Source organism: Phoca vitulina, unplaced genomic scaffold, assembly GCF_004348235.1.
Source record: "Phoca vitulina isolate PV1807 unplaced genomic scaffold, GSC_HSeal_1.0 scaffold53, whole genome shotgun sequence".
NCBI lineage: Eukaryota > Metazoa > Chordata > Mammalia > Carnivora > Phocidae > Phoca > Phoca vitulina.
In genome coordinates, this window is record NW_022589756.1 from 7,837,574 (window position 1) to 7,855,120 (window position 17,547).

Consider the following 17,547-nt stretch of genomic DNA (forward strand, 5'->3'; position numbering starts at 1 on the left):
TGTTGTGTTTAAGATTTCTTGGATTCAAGTCCTAACTTCTCCACAGAGTGATCCTCCCAGGACCTGTCTCCCCTCCACCCCCAGAGAATTGGGATGATTAGAACAGAACCAGGGCTTATCAAAATTCAGGGAGTTCATTCTTGTAAAGCCCCAAGAGTCTGTCCCATGGTGGGTAAATACTCCAGGGATGCTGGCTGTGGATTCTGTCATATGACCTCTGCTTATCTACTACTATTTTGAAGGAACAGACATGTCTACTCACCGGTTAATCATCCCCATTTCCTACTGATAGTTATTTGTATAACCAGCACCACCCGTGCTATTGTTCTCTCACTAGCAAGAAGGATGATTTGTTAAACAATGGAGCTATTTGTGTTTTGCGAATAGCTTGGCAACAACCACCGTCCCTTTCACCTGTACATTTCTTGTTGTGGGACATGATTATTCTTGTGTGGTTAATGTCATGCCAAGAGCCTGTTAAAAGCTAGAATGTAAGCTCCACGAGGGCAGGAACCAAATGGGTCTGCTCTACCACTGTGTCTCCCGTCCCTAGGACAGGGCCTCGCGCACGGTAGACACTCAGTAAACACTTACTCAATGAACAGGCACATGAAGGAAGGGAAGAACTTTGTCACAACCATTCTTCTGTGCGTAGAGCGTGAGTTTCCTCAGAGAGGAAGGAGATTCACTGTGTCTGTTACAACTGATCTGAATCTGTCAGTCACAGGAGGGAGAGGTCTTTCCCTCAGACCTAGAACGAGCTCCCGGTGACTGGAGCCCTGGTAGGCAACAGAACCAGCGCACCCTTCTGCTCACTGAGGAGAACACGTGATGGGGTAAGAAAGCACCCCGGTGTGGACGCAGGTGGGGCTGAGAGGGAAGTGGGCCAGGCAAGGAGCCAGGAAATATTTCTCAGCTCTTTGGGACTAAAACTCAAGTGGTTATTGAAGGGTCCAAGACTTCTGTTTTGGAGACTTGCCTGTTTTAAGGCTGTTTGTTGTTTTTCTGGAATTATTTCTTTCTTGCTCCTCCTCAGCTTCACTCGGCCAGTACTAGGAACAGTCCTCGTGGAGGAGGGCGGTCAGTGGTCCCTCTCTTTCTGCCCTGTCTAATGTCTATAAGACACCACTATTGTCCTCATCTCAAATGCTGGTGAGAACCAACCTTTGGGGCCTATGTGTGCTGTAATTAAGCCAACCACTCTAGTGGACTCGGTATGTGGAAGGGAGCCAAAACTTCCTCCACCATAAGCACCCCTTCGTTTCTCCAGTTGCATTGTTTTATGACAGTCATGCTAACATTTCTATAAAATGTCAAATGTGTGAATCTCTTGTCTTGGAATGGTTCTCCCTTCAACCCTCCATAGACTACCCCTCTCCCTTCCCTCCTTTTCTTCTCCTTTCCCTTCACTTCCCACTCTTTTTTGGAATGGAGATGGGGTTTTGACTGCAGCTTTGTTATTTATCCCTCTCCACCAGCTCACCCCCCCCCCTCCCCGAATTAGAATAGGCTAAAGAGTTTTCAAGAAGGACTTGCAGTCCCCTAGGCAATTCTCCCACTCAGCCTGGAAGGAACTCAAATGATTCTCAGCTCTGCCTGAGCTCTGATAATGGTATGTTCCTCAGAAGTTGTTTTAGCTGGCCTCATGGGCTTCACACAGATTGTTACTCAGCTGACAACTCAAGGGAACCCCTATGAACCTTTCCAGAACTTTCTTTGTATAGTTCTCTACTCTGAGCACTGTGCACTGCAAATTCCAGCCACCTTGGCCTCCCCTATCTTCAGTCTTTGTTTCTTCACCTTAGTGAGATTCCTTGACTCGGGGCTCCCCTCAACTGTGCTGCAGTCGGACAGAGAGCCTAAGTCAGGGTAGGCTTACCTCACTTATTGCCTTTTCTCAAAGATCACAGTCTTCTGTTACATGTTGTCCAATGTTTGAAATTATATATCTCAAGCAGTTTGGCCATTGTTCTGGTTATGACAGAGGGAAGATAATTATAGTCAGTACTCTTTCATTCCCAAGTAAGAACTCTGGAGATGTAAGGAAATAGATAGGTGTTCTTTCCTTGATCAAATAAAAATGCAATTCTCTTATAAGCTGGGCCTTGATTTTTCTGTTGCCTGGGACCCTTTCCTTAGGTTACCTACTAAGGTTTGAGACGTCATGTTCCACCATGGTCTTGGCCTAGACTGTGTTTATTGTCCTCTAGAAGTATGAAGACAGCTTCTCTCTCTCTCTCTTTTTTAAGAGAACAACAGTGAGTGAGTGGGGGAAAGGGACAGAGGGAGAGGGAGAGAGAGAGAATCCCAAGCAGGCTCCACACTCAGAGCCGAGCCTGACAGGAGGCTCGATCCTACAACCCTGAGATCATGACCTGAGCTGAAACCAAGAGTCAGACGCTTAACCGACTGAGCCACCCAGGCGCCCTGGAAGGCAGCTTCTCATAAGCTGCCCATTCTACCAATCCCCGGTGAGAAATAATCAGACCATCCCGTTTTTACCAGTCCTTCCCATGCTTGCCAGAATTTCAGGAGAAAGAATGTGATGTAAAACTTGTTAGTGACATGTTCTTAGCTTTATTGAAATTCTTTCTTATAAAAGGTCTGATGTATTTTAGGCCAGGCCTAATTTCCTTTAGTCCCTGAAATCCAGGTCCATGGTTATTTCCATGTCCTCCTAAGTAAATATGTAAACTAGTAGACTTTTTGATTAAGGTTCAAACACTTATCATTGTGATTTTTATTTGATGTAAAACAAGACTTGTGTTTCCCCAAATGAAAAGACCAAGTAAGAAAGTTATGTGGGTCTTCATCAATGGGATAACTGGATTTTTTGCCAGAACTGACTTGGAATTTGTTTCGTACAATGTGACATCTTTCCACCTTCGGTATTTTCTTTTTTTAATGTAAACTTTGCAATGCTCTGAGCTATGTAGTAAAGAGTGCTATGTTTATATATGCATAATATACTGGTTCTGGAAAAAGATGCATGAGTACATGCGTGTAATGTAAACATAGCAATTGATCAGGAGAGTCTCTGATCATTAGGACGTTAATGGATAATAAGCATATTGTAAGCAAAAAACCACCAATAGCACATATTGGTTTAGTTGTCAGCCAGGAACTCTGCTGGTCCTATACCTGGATGGTCCCAGGTGTCACTTCCCCAGCCAAGCTGATGCTCACCCCATGTGACAGGTATTTGTGTATCCAAGGCCTGACTCAGTCTATGACTCCCCAAGGGAGGTGAGTCTGTGCTCACTTACTACCATGCAGCTTCCCTAGTCCTAGAACACGACGTATATGGCCTGGTTTGACCTCCTCCTCGTGTCAAAAGCAGAATATGATCTCCCTGTCACTAGGAGAGGGGTGCAGACCAAGGACTGGCAGAGCCCCATGGTTCCTTCTTCTGCCAGACATTATAGGGAATCCTCATTTCCCTACAGGATCCATCAGGACACATGTTCTGATCACAGGAGCACACCCAAAGAGTCCTGGAAAGTTCAATATCATCATCTCCAAACAGCTCCAAGACACAAGTAACTTGGCCTTAACCCTGACTGCCAGATGACTGAGTGTTGGTCTCAGCTTAACCCAGACAGCCCCCATGTCACCCTTCAAATCGGCTTTCCTCCTAGGTGGGTGGTTGGCCTGGAAGCCAGTCCGTGTCTGATCTTATACCCTGTAGGTTTGGAGTATGGAACCCTATAGTCCCACATGCCTTGCACCCGAGCTCCCTGCTCAAGCCTAGTAAAGACACGCTAGGATTCAGGTAGAAACAATGGTTACTGTCATTCTCAGTGCCAGGTGAACAGGTCAGCTGAGTGCTACCTAAAGGTAAGGTCGTACCCCAGCTAACAAGCCTTGGGGGAATGCTGCAAAGTGGATAAATGAATTTAGCACCCAAGATACTATGTAGTACATAGGGTAGTCACTCTATGGATGTCAGTTTCACTGCCCTTCTCCAAAGCCAGGCTGTCTCTTGCAGGGGCTGTGCATTTCCCTCTCACTCCTACAGGGGGCCCATTCTCTATGTCACTTCCCTGGACTAAGGAATGGTGTACGGAGGCAGAGTAAAGAGGGAAGAACGAAATCATTTGGTATAGTCTCTTGCTGGGAAGGAAAATGTCAAAACTCTTGGCCTAACTAAGGGAATTCTCTGAAGAGTAAATGACCCGTCAGGCCTCCCTCCCAACTCCACCCGCTGCATTTCTCTCCAGCAGACTCTCAGCATTTAACCGACAGACCGAAGGCGAGCATGGGTATCAAGTCCTGATGCATGGTGCTTGGAAGGCTGGCCAAAATGATGATCCAGTAGATCCCAGAGTTGTACTTTGGAGCTGATGCCCAAGAGGAGAATGACGACAGGCCACCATGGTCCTGGGACAGGGATATGTGGGCCGGGGGATGCCGGGCTGGGCAGGGCAGAGGCGATGCCCGCACCCCAGGAATGCAGGAAGGAGGCTCGGCAGCAGGGCCCCGGACCCTGGAGCATGCCCACTTTCAGTGTCTGTTGCACGTCACCCCAGCATCCTCAGCGTGCCCGCAGTTTGTCACCCCCCATTTGGAGAAGCTGCAGCGGAAGATGGAATCTTCTGTACCCTTGCAGGCGACATCATCCATCCAAATCCTCCCTGTGCCTGTGGGGACAAGTCAACACGGTTCCTTAGCAGACATGCAGGAGAGCAGGACAGAAGACAAACAGAGCGTTGCCATGTCAGTTCTTGACCAGGCTGTCCTGGACTCTGCTGGCAATTCTCAAATCTAGTGGTTCCCGCCTGCCCCCTCCACCGCCCACCAAGCCCAAATGCTCATTTTCTAGGCTCAGGTTCTTGAGGCCAGGATAACAATAACTGTGGTGACGGCAGTATATATTGGTATCTCCTACACGTCAGACGTCTCACGTGTGTGATCTTCCTCCATCCTCATCATGGGGCTGTGAGATAGACATTACTACACCCATTTTATAGATGGAGGGCTGAGGCTCAGGACGCAATCAGTGCAAGGTTGCTCAGCTCTTAAGTGGCAGGGTGTGAACTCAGGATCAAGTTGGCACAAGCCCATGCTTTATATGCGACACCTCATGGCTTTTGAGATATAATCTCTGGCAGCCTTTGTTGCTGAGTACTCAAGCATGGGCTGATCTGAGGGACAATGTCCGATAGACCCTGGATGGGACAGATCCAGTGCCCCATAACCAAGTAGGTCAGTGCCAACATTACCTCTGATCTTTTGAAATTTAAAGCAGATGGTTCCATCCTACGAGCCCAAAATAGTGGTGCTAGAATGGCAGGGGACCCCCGAATTTAACATTATGGCCAAACACATATTTAATGACAGGCAGAAGCATCCCTAATCAGAAGTAATTAGATCAGTTCCCAAAGTATAAGGTCCCTAAGACAATCTATTGGAGTTTCTCCTGCAGCTAGTCCTGTTTACCCATATCTTAAGGGGACACGCCTGCTGGTCTGATAACTCGCTTTCATTGGCTTTCCCAGGAATGGAAAGAAAATTGGGAGATGGAAACTTGGCATTGAAGTTCTTCAATGAATGTCAGAGGACTAGGGCAGCTGGGTGAGGCTCCAGGAGGTAATAGAGAGGGCCTGTCTGGGGTCAGAGGGGCCAGTGGAGAGGGGAGTGGGCCACACCACAAGTCACCTGGAGCCCCCACTGATCAACTGGCAGGACTATCACTCATGGTTCTGCAATGTTCTCTGTGCTCACGGCCATGCCAGGCCCCAGATGATGGGAGCCCATTTGGGAGCCCTCTGGAAATGTGACTGAGCTTTAGGACACCCACAGAAGCAGTGGCTTAGAGCCTGGTTACTCCAAGTGTGGTCCTGGACCAGCAGCATCAGCATTACCCAGAGCTTATTAGAAATGCAGAACTTCGGGTCCCACCTAGGACTACTGACCCAGAATCTACATTTTAACCAAGAGATTATGTGCTGCAGTTTGAGAAGCACCAATGGAGCAGAAGAAGTAGGGATTTACAATAAGTAGGACAGGCCTTGATTCAACTCCCAGCCCCATCCGGGGGACCATTTCAGTTTTAAAACTGGGAGGGGATTCCTAGGATGTGAGAATTTTGGTACTAAAACCAGGTGCCTTCTGGATAAACCAGGATTGTTGGTTATTCCAGGACCCTAGCTTGTTAGGTCTATGAGCTGGCCCCAAAAAGCATGGGGTTAAAGGTCATAAACTAGCTGTGTCAACCTGGCAAGTCAGATGAGGCAATAAATTGTTCCTGATTTTTAAAGGACTTCAAAATCTACTAAAACCCTATAAAAAAGGTAGCTCAGGGATTGGCACCACGCCCTGACCCTAGCCCTGTCTCCTCCTCGTCCCATCTCTCAGCGTCCAGACCACTCCTTCAAGAGGAATTGTCGGGACAACTCTAAAAACCTTCAAACCGCCACTCACTCTTGAACCGCATGGGAGAATTCTCTTTACAAAGAGCGTCCAGGAAACATTGAACCCTTTCTGCTGCCCACAAAGTCTACCGCATGAGCTATGTGGTCTAGACGTATTTTCGTTACACAGGGATTTTCAGCCTCTGTTGTCATGGGATGGCCGAGCAGTGAACGTGGGGACAGAGCTGGGAGGAGGAGAGGCCTCCTTCCGCTGTCTTGGCCTTTGCTTCTTCACAAGAGCCTCTTCCCTGGCCCGGAGACCCTGTGCATCTTACACAATAAGCCCTTTGAGGCCGAGCAATAATTTGCAGATTAAATGTCTCCTGGAAAACACATCAGTTTACAAATTACCCAGGAAAAGCCTGCAGGCCCAAGAGCTCTGTGGGATTAGTCACACCCAAAACAAATAAAGAAGCCAATAAAGGAAACTGACAAATACAGAACAGGCCCAAGGTAACCAGCTCAAATGCATATATAGGCTCACGAAACTCCAAACTCTGGTGGGTGTTTTTGCCAGGAAGTTCTGGCTATTTTGCAGTCATGTAAGAGCTAATAAAATAAGAATTGGGTCATTAAATCAGCAGCGCTGGATAGCTACAGTCTTAGAGCATCATGGGGCATCGCTGGGCGGCCAGTTAACCTGTGAACCAGCCCCACTGCTCGCCATGTCAGAGAGCCTGGAAATCCCACTCTATGCACCAATCATCACTTTAGCTTTAGAACTGACATCTGAGGACTCAAAGTGAGGCCCCAAAACCAGGAGTGTCGGCATGACCCAGGAGCTCGTTAGAAATACGGAAGCCTGCGTCCGCCCAGACTTGAATCAGAATTTGCATTTTGAAGAAGATCTCCATGATTCTTATGCACATTCAGGTCTGAGGAGCCCTTCTCTCGATGAGGTCTGTACTTCCGCACAGCTATCTCTGCAAGCTCCCTAACAAAGCCCTGGGACAACGCAGGGTAGGGTGCTCTGCTCCCCACTGTTTAGATCCGAAAAAGGAAGCAATAGGGTGACATTTTATCTTGAGGGGGCAAAATGGGGACCAGAGGCCAGGTCTTCTGACACTCAGACACCAGGGGCTGCTTGAAGGTCATATTGTTGGGAATGAGTAAGTGGAGATTTTATTTTATCCTCCTCATTCATTCATTCGTTCATTCATTCATTAACATATATTTGAGGGCCTATTCCATGCTCAGCGCTATCCTGGGTGTTTGGACTACATCAACGAACAAAAAAATGATGGAACAACAAGAAAAACCTCTGCCTCATGGAGCTAACGTTTGAGCTTCTACATGTTTATTTGGAGTAATATTAATAGAAGGAATAAGTTACACTGAATCCTCCAGGCTCCCCTCAGAGCCTCACACAGAGGTAATCAGGACAGCTTATCAAACAGATATTTAAGAGATGGGAAAACTCAGAAAGATTAAGTGACTTGCCCCATAACGACTAAGGGCAAGAGACTATGTCCCAGGCCTCTGACGTGCAGGCAGTCCGGGACTTGCGCCTTACAGGGACACAGTGCACAGCATGAACACCAGGCCAGGGGTGGCAAACCGTGGGCCAGGTCAGCCCACTGTGCTTTTGTAAATAAAATTTTATTGGAACACAGCCCCACTGGTTGACTATGTTTTGTCTATGGTTGCTTTCGTGCTACACGAGCAGAGTTGAGTAGTGAGAGAAACCATTGGCCCACAAAGCCTAAAATATTTACTACCTGGCCCTTTCATGTTTGCTGACACGTGCACAAAGCCATCTCCCCATATTTGGATCTTATCGTAGAGGAGAAAGGCAAAAACTGGTCTTAATAATATGATTAGAAGTAAACACTCCCAATTCCATCCCTCGCACTCTCACCTACAAATCTATCTGCATTTGTACCCATCCTCACCTCCTTTTGTCTGTCTGTCTCCTAGAAAGATCTTCCCTGCAGATCCAAGGCTGCCTCCCAGCTGGGCTCCTTCCCCCCCTCTTCCTAGACCTCCTTCCACCCATCACCAGCCATCTGCTCCAACTGCATTTCCTCCCTCTCCAACAGCTCTTGGACCCATTTAAAATTGAAAAACACCTTTAAGGGGCACCTGGCTGGCTCAGTCATTAAGCGTCTGCCTTCGGCTCAGGTCATGATCCCAGGGTCCTGGGATGGAGCCCCACATCCCGGCTCCCTGCTCGGCAAGAAGCCTGCTTCTCCCTCTCCCATTCCCCCTTGTGTTCCTGCTCTCGCTATCTCTCTCTCTGTCAAATAAATAAATTCTTCTAAAAAAAATTAAAAAAAGAAAAACACCTTTAAGTCTCTCCCATTTGGCGATTTCTTTGCCTTTTTTCCCCCAGAGAAATGGATACTTTGATGATTGAGCCCTGTCCAGGGAAACTTTTATGGTGCCAGACCCCTAAGAGAACTACCAGGAATTGGAAGTTTCTTGTATTCTACTAGGGAGGACTCAGGTTAGCGAGCACAGAAGTTCCTTCCTTCTTGCCTTCCTCCCCTGTCCCCCCCCACCCCCCTTCCTCCCTCCCTCTCACATTTAGCCGGTACCTATGAAGTCCTAGGCACAGCCCTGGGTTTTGGAGCTGGGAAGGTAAAGCCCTCAAGATGTTCACACTCGCATCAGAGCTCAGGAGAACGTGAGAGGTGCCATGTTAGAGACACGATGCCAGGGGAGCTGGGAATGGGGTGGGGATGGAAGTCACCAGCAAAGCTCCCCTCAGGAGCTGATGATTGAGCTGACTTTAAAAGCTGACTAGGAATTAGCTAGATGAAGAAGGAGGGGAAGGCGTTCCAGACCGAACGTGGGAAGATACGGAAACGTGAAATAGCCATGGGAGCTCAGAGAACACAAGTGTCCGCATGTGGCTGGAGGGTGAGAGAGAGGTGGGAGGCAGAGTAGGAGGGATCTCGTTTCAGAAAGAACTCTGGCAGCCATGAGGAGGGAGGTGACAGGAGCCAGGCTGGAGGTGAGGAAGAAGCTCACGGAGGGTCACAGCCACCCCTGCACCCACGTTCACTGGCACCCGACCTCCACCCAACGTAGAGCAGAGGCGTGAGCACACCAGGGCCTGCACTGTGCTTACTGCTTGACACACGTGATCTCATTTAGCAAATGCCACCATCCTTCAAAAGTGGGAGGGCTCAAGCTAGAGGAGGTGATAAAATCTGCTGTGCCAGGCCACCAGCTGGAAGTGGCAGATTTGAGATTCTAACTTGGGTTGGACCCACAGCCTGAGCTCCTAACCACCGCTCTACCCTGCTTAGGCTCCTAGGGCAAGAGCAGTGAGGACAAAGAGGAAGGGACAGAATCAAGGGACACCAGAGAGTAGACACTGGTGAAATCTGTGGGACCCAGGGACTGGCCAGATGAAGGGATGGGGAGAGGGAGAGAGCGGGATGGGGGACGGGCCGGCAGTCCTGACGGGCAGGGCAGGAAGCACATCCAGAGGGCACAGAGAGAGGCCAAGCCATGGAGGGAGGGGCCAGGGCTTGGGAGACTGAGCCTGGGAACCGGCAGACTGGGATCAGGAGTTGGGGCCCTAGTGGGGAAGAGGGCTGTGGTCAGAGGGGTGTCCCCATCTGAGGCACGCCCTACCGCTGCCCCGAGAGGCCGCATCCCCTCCCCCCCCGCCCCCATAGCCACCACAGCATTCCCCCCCCGCCCCGCCCCCATAGCCACCACGGCATCACCCCCCACCCCCGCTCCGCCCCCATAGCCACCACAGCATAAGAATCAGTAAACACGCCTGCCTTTCCCTCTACACCGAAGCTGTTGAGGCTGGAGGCAAGGGTTACTCAACCGCGTGTCCCAGCACCGAGCCTAGTGCCCAGCGATGGGAGGTGCCTAGAAGCTGCTGAGGAAGCAGGCAGAGCAGCCTGGCTTCGGAACAAGGGCTCAGAAGAGCCTCGGCTGGGCCAGCCCCTTCTCTTACCTGCTGTGAGCCCCTTCATCACACCTGGCCGGCCTACCTGTCGAGGTCTCGAATATCACGTAAGATACTAGATGGGGACAGAGACGGGGAAATGACAGTGCAGATGTGATATGTACGGGGAAGGGAGTCCGGTTTTGCACTGACTGGTTTAAAGTGATGATTTCAGGGGCACCTGGGTGGCTCAGTCGGGTGAGCAGCCGACACTTGGTTTCGGCTCAGGTCCTGATCTCAGGGCTGTGCGATCGAGCCCTGCGTCGGGCTCCTTGCTCAGAGGGGAATCTGCTTGAGATTTTTTTCTCTCTCTCTCTCTCTCTCCCTCTGCCCCTCCCCCCCAATAAATAAACAAATCTTTGAAAAAAAGAAGTGGCGATTTCAGAACTTCCCCACTTGTCACATGCTACAAAAATCAAGGCGGAATGAAAGAGGCCATGGAGTCTCAGTTTGGGACTAACACTGCCCGTGACATTCAAACAACTTGTTTCGGCTTCTCTAAAGGAGTTTCTGATATTTTTCGTCCCCACAGGTTTTACTTCCACTCCCTAGGAAGGAGTCCTCCCTGAAGGCAAGAATGGAAAAGCAAGGACTGTTCATACAGTCCCTGTTCCTCATGCAGACAGAAATGGCGTTTTTCCTTGAAGAAAACAGGCTGAAATCCGGCCCGAAGCTTTAGGTGGGAGGAAAGCGCTCTCTCCGGGTGGGCTGCCCTCGGAGGGGCTGTACTCTCTGAACTCCCCCCGCACCCTGGCCTTGGCCTTCGCTGGAAAGGTCAGGACGGGCGGGGCCAGGACGGACTGGGGAGGGGGCAGGACGGGTGGGCAGGACGGGAGGGCGGGGCCAGGATGGGCGGGCGGGGCCAGGACGGGCGGGGGGCGGCCAGGACGGGCGGGGGTGGGGCCAGGACGGGCGGGCGGGGTCAGGACGGGCGGGCGGGGCCAGGCAGCTGCTCTCTGCCGGTGGTCAAAACAGATTTCACCAGTCACCTTCAGCCCCTGGGATCGTCTCCTCCTGCTCAGCTGACTGTAACAAAGTACCATTGACTGAGTGGCTTGCAAACAACAGACCTTTATGTCTCACAGCTCTGGAGGCTGGGAGTCCGAGATCAGGGTGCCAGCATGGCTGGGCTCTGAGGAGGGCTCTCTTCTGGGTGGGAGACTGCATCCTTCTCTGTGTATCCTCAGGGAAAGAGGACGAGGGAACTCTCCGGGGTCCCTTTTATAAGAGCGCGGGTCCCATCATGTCATGACCTGATCGCCTCCCAGAGATTCCCCCTCCTCATCGCGTCATGTTGGGGGTTAGGATTGCAATATATGAATTCGGGGGAGACACAGTCTATAACAGTGCCTGGGGGTCTAAGGGCTGAGATTCTGAATCAGAGTTGCCCCAGCCCCTGGTGGAGATGAGGCGAAGGGTGACTGAGCAGTGGAGGGTGCCACAGCCAGCCTGGATGTGAAGTGGCTCCGTTTCTCTCTCTGGAGCGGATGCGCCCGCCCCCCCCCCCCCCCCCCCCCCCACGCCCTGAGTCCCTTTAGCCTTCCAGCCCCGTGGTTCTGGCAGCCAGGGTGTCGGGCAGGACAGCGACCATGCCTGGCTCCACTCCATGACACAAGGAGCGCTCACAGCTGGGCTGTCTCTTCCTGTGCAGGTCACAAGGGGGACCTGGCAACTGAGTGTGAGTGGATCGGTCCAAATCCCTCCCCACACCTGTCAGGACTTGGGTCCTGTGACAGGAGCATTCCAAATCCCAGGGGACTCAAGCTGGAAGGCACATCACAGAGTCTGCAAGCCCTTTTAAGTTACAGACGGGGACGCCAAGACCCACAGGGAAGAAGCAACAAGATCACACAGCCACGGGTCAGCACACTCTCCTAGGGGTGTGGGGAGTCCTGCGTGGTGCATGTGGGACTGTTGTTGTAGTTGTGAGTCAACGCAGGTGTCTTCAAGTTCAAGGTCTGATGGAGGAAAAAGCATGTGTGACCGTGAATTTTGTATTTGAGTGTGAAAGTGTGTGTGGTGCCGTGAATGTTTAGCACCTGTCCGTAGGTGTGTAACAAGTGATCCCATTTTGTGTGTCGCTTGGGTGGTGGTCACAGCAAGCATGGCACGGTATAGAGAGTGCTCTGTGCTGAATTGTGTTCCCTCAAATTACTATGTTGAAGTCCTAAGCCCTGGCACCTCGAAATGTCACTATTTGGAGACAGGCCCCTTAAAAGAGGTAATTAAGGTAAAATGAGGCCATCGGGGAGGGCCCTAATCCAAGATGACTGTGTCCTTATAAGAAGAGATTAGGACACACAGAGGGAAGACCTTGTAAAGACATACGGAGAAGACAGCCATGCACGAGCCAAGGACAGAGGCCTCGGGAGAAACGAAACCCGCTGACACCTTGATTGTGGACCCTCCAGCCTCCAGAACTGTGAGAAAACAAAATTCTGTTGCTTCAGCTCCGCACGTCTGTGCTATTTGTTACAGCGGCCGAGCAGACTAATGCAGAGCGCTAGCCTGAGGGACAGACACAGTACCATGGATGGGGCCTGGAGCTGGGCATCTGCCCAGAGAAGGTCTGCACCCCTCCCCCATAGCGCCTTGTGCCATCTGCAGGAAGGGAGGCGCACTTGAGCATGTTGAAAGGAAAGCAACCAAAATGGTGAAGGCTTTCAAAATCCTGTCACATGAGGACAAGATGGAGTTACTGGAGATAATCACCTGAAGAAGAAAAGCCTCAGAGAGGGTCAGGGACAGCCTGCAGAATGGATGAGAGCCTGGTCTCCTAAGCCACCTGCCATTTGCTAGCTGTGTGGCCGGGGGCAGGTCATTCAACCTCTCTTTGCCTCGGTTTCCTCATTTGGAAAGTGGCGATGATAGCTGTACCTACTTCCTAGTGTTGTAAGGGTTAAATGAGTGACTATCTGTAACATGTTAGGACCGAACCTGGCATACAATGGGCGCTACATAAGCATTTGGCCCTCTCTGTGCTCCATCACCAAACTGCAACAGAGCTAAGTGGGAGGGAGACGCAGGGCTGAGAACCAGAGCCCACAGGGGAATCCGACAGGAGACCAGAAATAAAAGGAGGTCAATCCAAGGAAAGGAAGAATGTTCTAATAACCAGAACTGTGTGAAGACATGCCAGCTTGCGTGGGGGGCAGCAAGCCTCCCGTTGCAGGAAGCGTGGGGGGCAGAGGTCAGCTGACCCTTGGCGGGACTCATGCTCTGGGGAGGAGACCCGACGAGCATTCCTGGACCCTCTCCCCCAGAGGGCTTACCTTGCCCAAACCGTGCTGTCCGGTACACCTCCTCCACGCCGCGGAAGCCCAGCATGCGGCACACCACGTCGCCGTCCTTCTTGTCCCAGCCGTCGTCACACACGGTGCCCCAGCGCCGCTCGTGGTACACCTCCACGCGACCTTCGTGCGGCCCAGAGCCGTTCACCAGCCGGATCATCACGGCGTCCACGCCACCTGCTGGGAGCAGCCCGGGGCACCGCTGAGCTCTGGGCACGCCCGCACCCCCACCCCTCGCGGGGGACCTGCCCCCTACCCCACCCCCGCATGGGGCAGAGGGGACCCAGACCATGACCTGCAGAAACCCTGGGGTCTCACCCCTGCCCTTGATCAGTCTGCTTCTCTCTACCTTTTTTTTTCTTTTAATAAACTTCATTTTGGGGGGCACCTGAGTGGCTCAGTCGGTTAAGTGTCCAACTCTTGGTTTCGGCTCAGGTCATGATCTCAGGGGTGGTGAGATGGAGCCCTGCATGGGGCTATGTGATCAGCGCGGAGTCTGCTTGAGATTCTTTCCCTCTCCCCTTCCCTCCCCTTCTGCCCCTCTCCCTGCTCTGGCTGGTGTGCAAGCTCTCTCTCAAATAAATAAATAAATACACAAACAAACAAATAAATAAATAACAGCTTAAAAAAAAGATAGACTTCATTTTTTCAGAACCGTTTTAAGTTCACAGAAAAATTTCCCGTAGCCCCTTTGCCCCTACACAAGCCCAGCCTCCCCCACTGTTAAGAGCCCACAGCGGAATGAACCTACACTGACACGTCATTATCACCGAGTCCACCGTTTACCTTAGGATTCCTTCTTGGTGTACATTCAGTGGGTTTGGACAAATGTCTAATGACATGTATCCACCATTATAGTATCCTACAGAGTAGTTTTATTGCCCTAAAAATCCTCTGTGCTCTTCCTGCTCCTCCCTCCCCACTTCCCAGCCCCTGCTGACCACTGATCTTTTCATTGTCTCCACAGTCCTGCCTTTCCCAGAATGTCATACAGTTAGAATCATACAGTATGCAGCCTTTCCAGATTGGCTTCTTTCACCTAGTAATATGCATTTAAGGTTCCTCCATGTCTTTTGTGGCCTGATAGCTCATTTCTTTAGAGCACTGAAGAATATTCCATTGTCCAGATGTGCCCCACTTTATTTATCCATTCACCTCCTGCAGGACATGTGCCTCCAAGTTTTGGCAATTATGCATAAAGGTGCTATAAACCCTCCTGTGCAGGTTTTTGTGTGGACATCAGTTTTTAACTCATTTGGGTAAATCCCAAAGGAGTGTGATTGCGGGATTTTTCTCCACCTTTTGGGACCTGGTGACCAGCAGTCATGCCTGCCAGGGAGGAGGGGGAACGGAGAAAACCAAGGGAGGATCCAGACTCTCCTAGCAGGTGGCCTTGCTGTGCAACACAGTAGCTGGGGAGGTCCCCATGAAATGTCTCAGCCCTGAGTTCCAGCATTCGTGCCTACTTTCCCACTGGGCTGTGAGCATGAAAGTGTGAAGCCAGACAGGCCTGGGTGTGAATTCTGTCTCTCCCACTCACCGTAAGTGGGAGACAGTAGCACATTAAATCTAAGATGCCACTTTTTGTAAGGCACATCACTATCATATGTGCTACTAAGAAGGAAAAAGTTCTGCCAGTGATAGTGGCAAATTATGTCAATTGCGAGATGCTTCCAGATTTCAGAGATGTGAAGTTGTGTGTCACAGAATCAGTGAGATGTGGCAATCCATGAAGAGCTTAGAACAGTACCTGGCACATAGAAAACTCTTCTTTCTACCTGGATGATCTTATGAAAGACTCACAGCTTCTCTAAGGGGATGTCCCCAACTGTGACATGGGGGTAACATGTAGGGCTATTGTGCAGACCAAATGAAATCATGTGGGGGCGCCTGGGTGGCTCAGTCGGTTGAGCAGCGGACTCTTGATTTTGGCTCAGGTCGTGATCTCAGGGTCATGGGATTGAGCCCCACCTAGGGCTCTGTGCTCAGCACAAAGTTTGCTTGTCCCTCTCCCTCTGCTCCTCCTCCCGCTCATGCTCTATTTTTTTTTAAGTTTTATTTTATTTAAATTCAATTAATTAACACAGAGTGTATTATGAGCTCCAGAGGTAGAGTTCACTGATTCATCAGTTGCATATAACACCCAGTGCTCATTACATCACGTGCCTTCCTTAATGCCCATCACCCAGTTACCCCATCCCCCCACCCACCTCCCCTCTCTCTCTCTTAAAATAAATACATAAATAAAATCTTTAGGGTGCCTGGGTGGCTCAGTCATTAAGCGACTGCCTTCAGCTCAGGTCATGATCCTGGAATCCCAGGATCAAGTCCCGCATCGGGCTCCCTGCTCGGCAGGGAGTCTGCTTCTCCCTCTGACCCTCCCCTCTCTCATGCTCTCTCTCTCTCTCTCTCTCAAATAAATAAATAAAATCTTTTTAAAAAATCTTTAAAAAATGAAATCATGTGTATAAGGCTCCGAGCATGGTGCCTGGCACACTGTAGACCCTCAGCAAATCCTAGGCTGCTCCTCCTTCTCTCATGGCTGAAACTCTATCACATTCATCTATAAACTCTATTTAGCACAGAGCCCGGTTCTAGGAAATGAACAGTAAATGTGCTGTGCAGATGAATGAAGATTCATTCCTTTGCAGTACAAAGCACTGCCTTATTTCTCCAAGGGGATGTTTTGGTGACTCAAAGAACACTGCAGCAGCTGAAACAACCCTTAAGATCATCTCAAAGCCAGGGTCTGGCTGGGAAGTCAGTGTCGGGCCATACACACTGTTAGCGTCAGGGGAGGAGTGGGAGCTCGGGTCCCCTCATGTGTCCTCTAAGGTCCTTTCACCACCCAGAAGTGGGGTAGCGATCTTCATCCCTCAGAGACCAGAACTTCCTCACTTGACAAGATATTGGAGTGGTCGTTGGGTCTTAAATCTGGTCACACATCAAAATCATTAGGAATGCCTGTAAAATGCAGATTCCTGGGCCCACTTGGACCTACTGGATCAGAGTCTTGGTGGTGGGAGTCAGGGATCTGTAATTTTTACAAGTGCTCCCCATGATTTCAAGGTACTACGTGTATGTGGACAGGCATTTGGAAGTGATGGGAGTAGATGATCTGTAAGGTTTTTTCCAGCCCCAGTGTTCAGTGATTCCAAGGCCAGGGAAGAGGGGGAAGAGGTCAAAGTTGTCTCTTTTTGTTTTTCTTTTTGCAGCCAGAAACCACCTGGGGCATGTAGGGTGGTGGTGAAATCACTGTACTGTGACGTGGTGACACGTGCATGACATGATGCAGAAAAGACCCTTATGTGAATTGCCAGAGAAAATAGCAAATCCGATCAAGCTCCGTGCCCAGTAAGTACTGCACTCTCAGACCGTATTTTTCTTCTTTTTTTTGCCAAGTGGGCTAGGGGATTCCCCCCTTCCAATGACTGTGACCTTCACAGGGCCCTGGAGGGGATGGTAGGATTGATAAACCCCACATCTGTACCACATGAGAAAGGAGAGGAGTTAGAATTGGCCACATGTCCGTTATGTGCTGCCTGGGCTGGGGAAACCCCAGAATATTCTGCACTGGGGAACCAAAGAAGTCACCAGAAAACCACTCAAGGCGCTGAAAGATCACAGATGGATGACTCTGAAAGGCTTCTTGAAATGTTGAATGGCATTTTCTACACATCCTTCATCCCTGACCATTCTTCCCATACGGATTTGCTGCAAACACAAGCTCATACCAGGCTGTCAAGGCTGAGGATGAGCAAGAGAACACAGGAATCCTGAAGAAGGAAAACATGGAGAGAAGCTAGAAGGCAGAGACCAGGTCTGAGACAGAGAAACTCCCCAGGGAGCAGTAATGACAAGCTAACCTGGAGCCAGCAGCAGCAAACGAGGCCTGGCCCCTGGCTGGGGGCTTGCCCTGGGTGCATTGGCC

At 50.5% G+C, this 17,547-nt stretch overlaps 1 protein-coding gene across 1 annotated transcript in view; it reads right to left on the reverse strand.

Annotated features, from left to right (window-relative positions):
* Positions 1 to 2,547: 2,547 nt before the first annotated feature.
* Positions 2,548 to 17,547, reverse strand: part of SCARA5 (scavenger receptor class A member 5) — a 120,315-nt gene continuing 105,315 nt past the window's right edge. Inside the window, exons 8-9 of the mRNA XM_032389111.1 lie at positions 13,599 to 13,793; positions 2,548 to 4,640 (exon numbers count right to left, since the gene is read on the reverse strand). Coding sequence (XP_032245002.1) covers positions 4,504 to 4,640; positions 13,599 to 13,793 — 332 coding nt within the window. The 3' untranslated portion in view covers positions 2,548 to 4,503. The remainder of the gene's footprint in view (positions 4,641 to 13,598; positions 13,794 to 17,547) is intronic.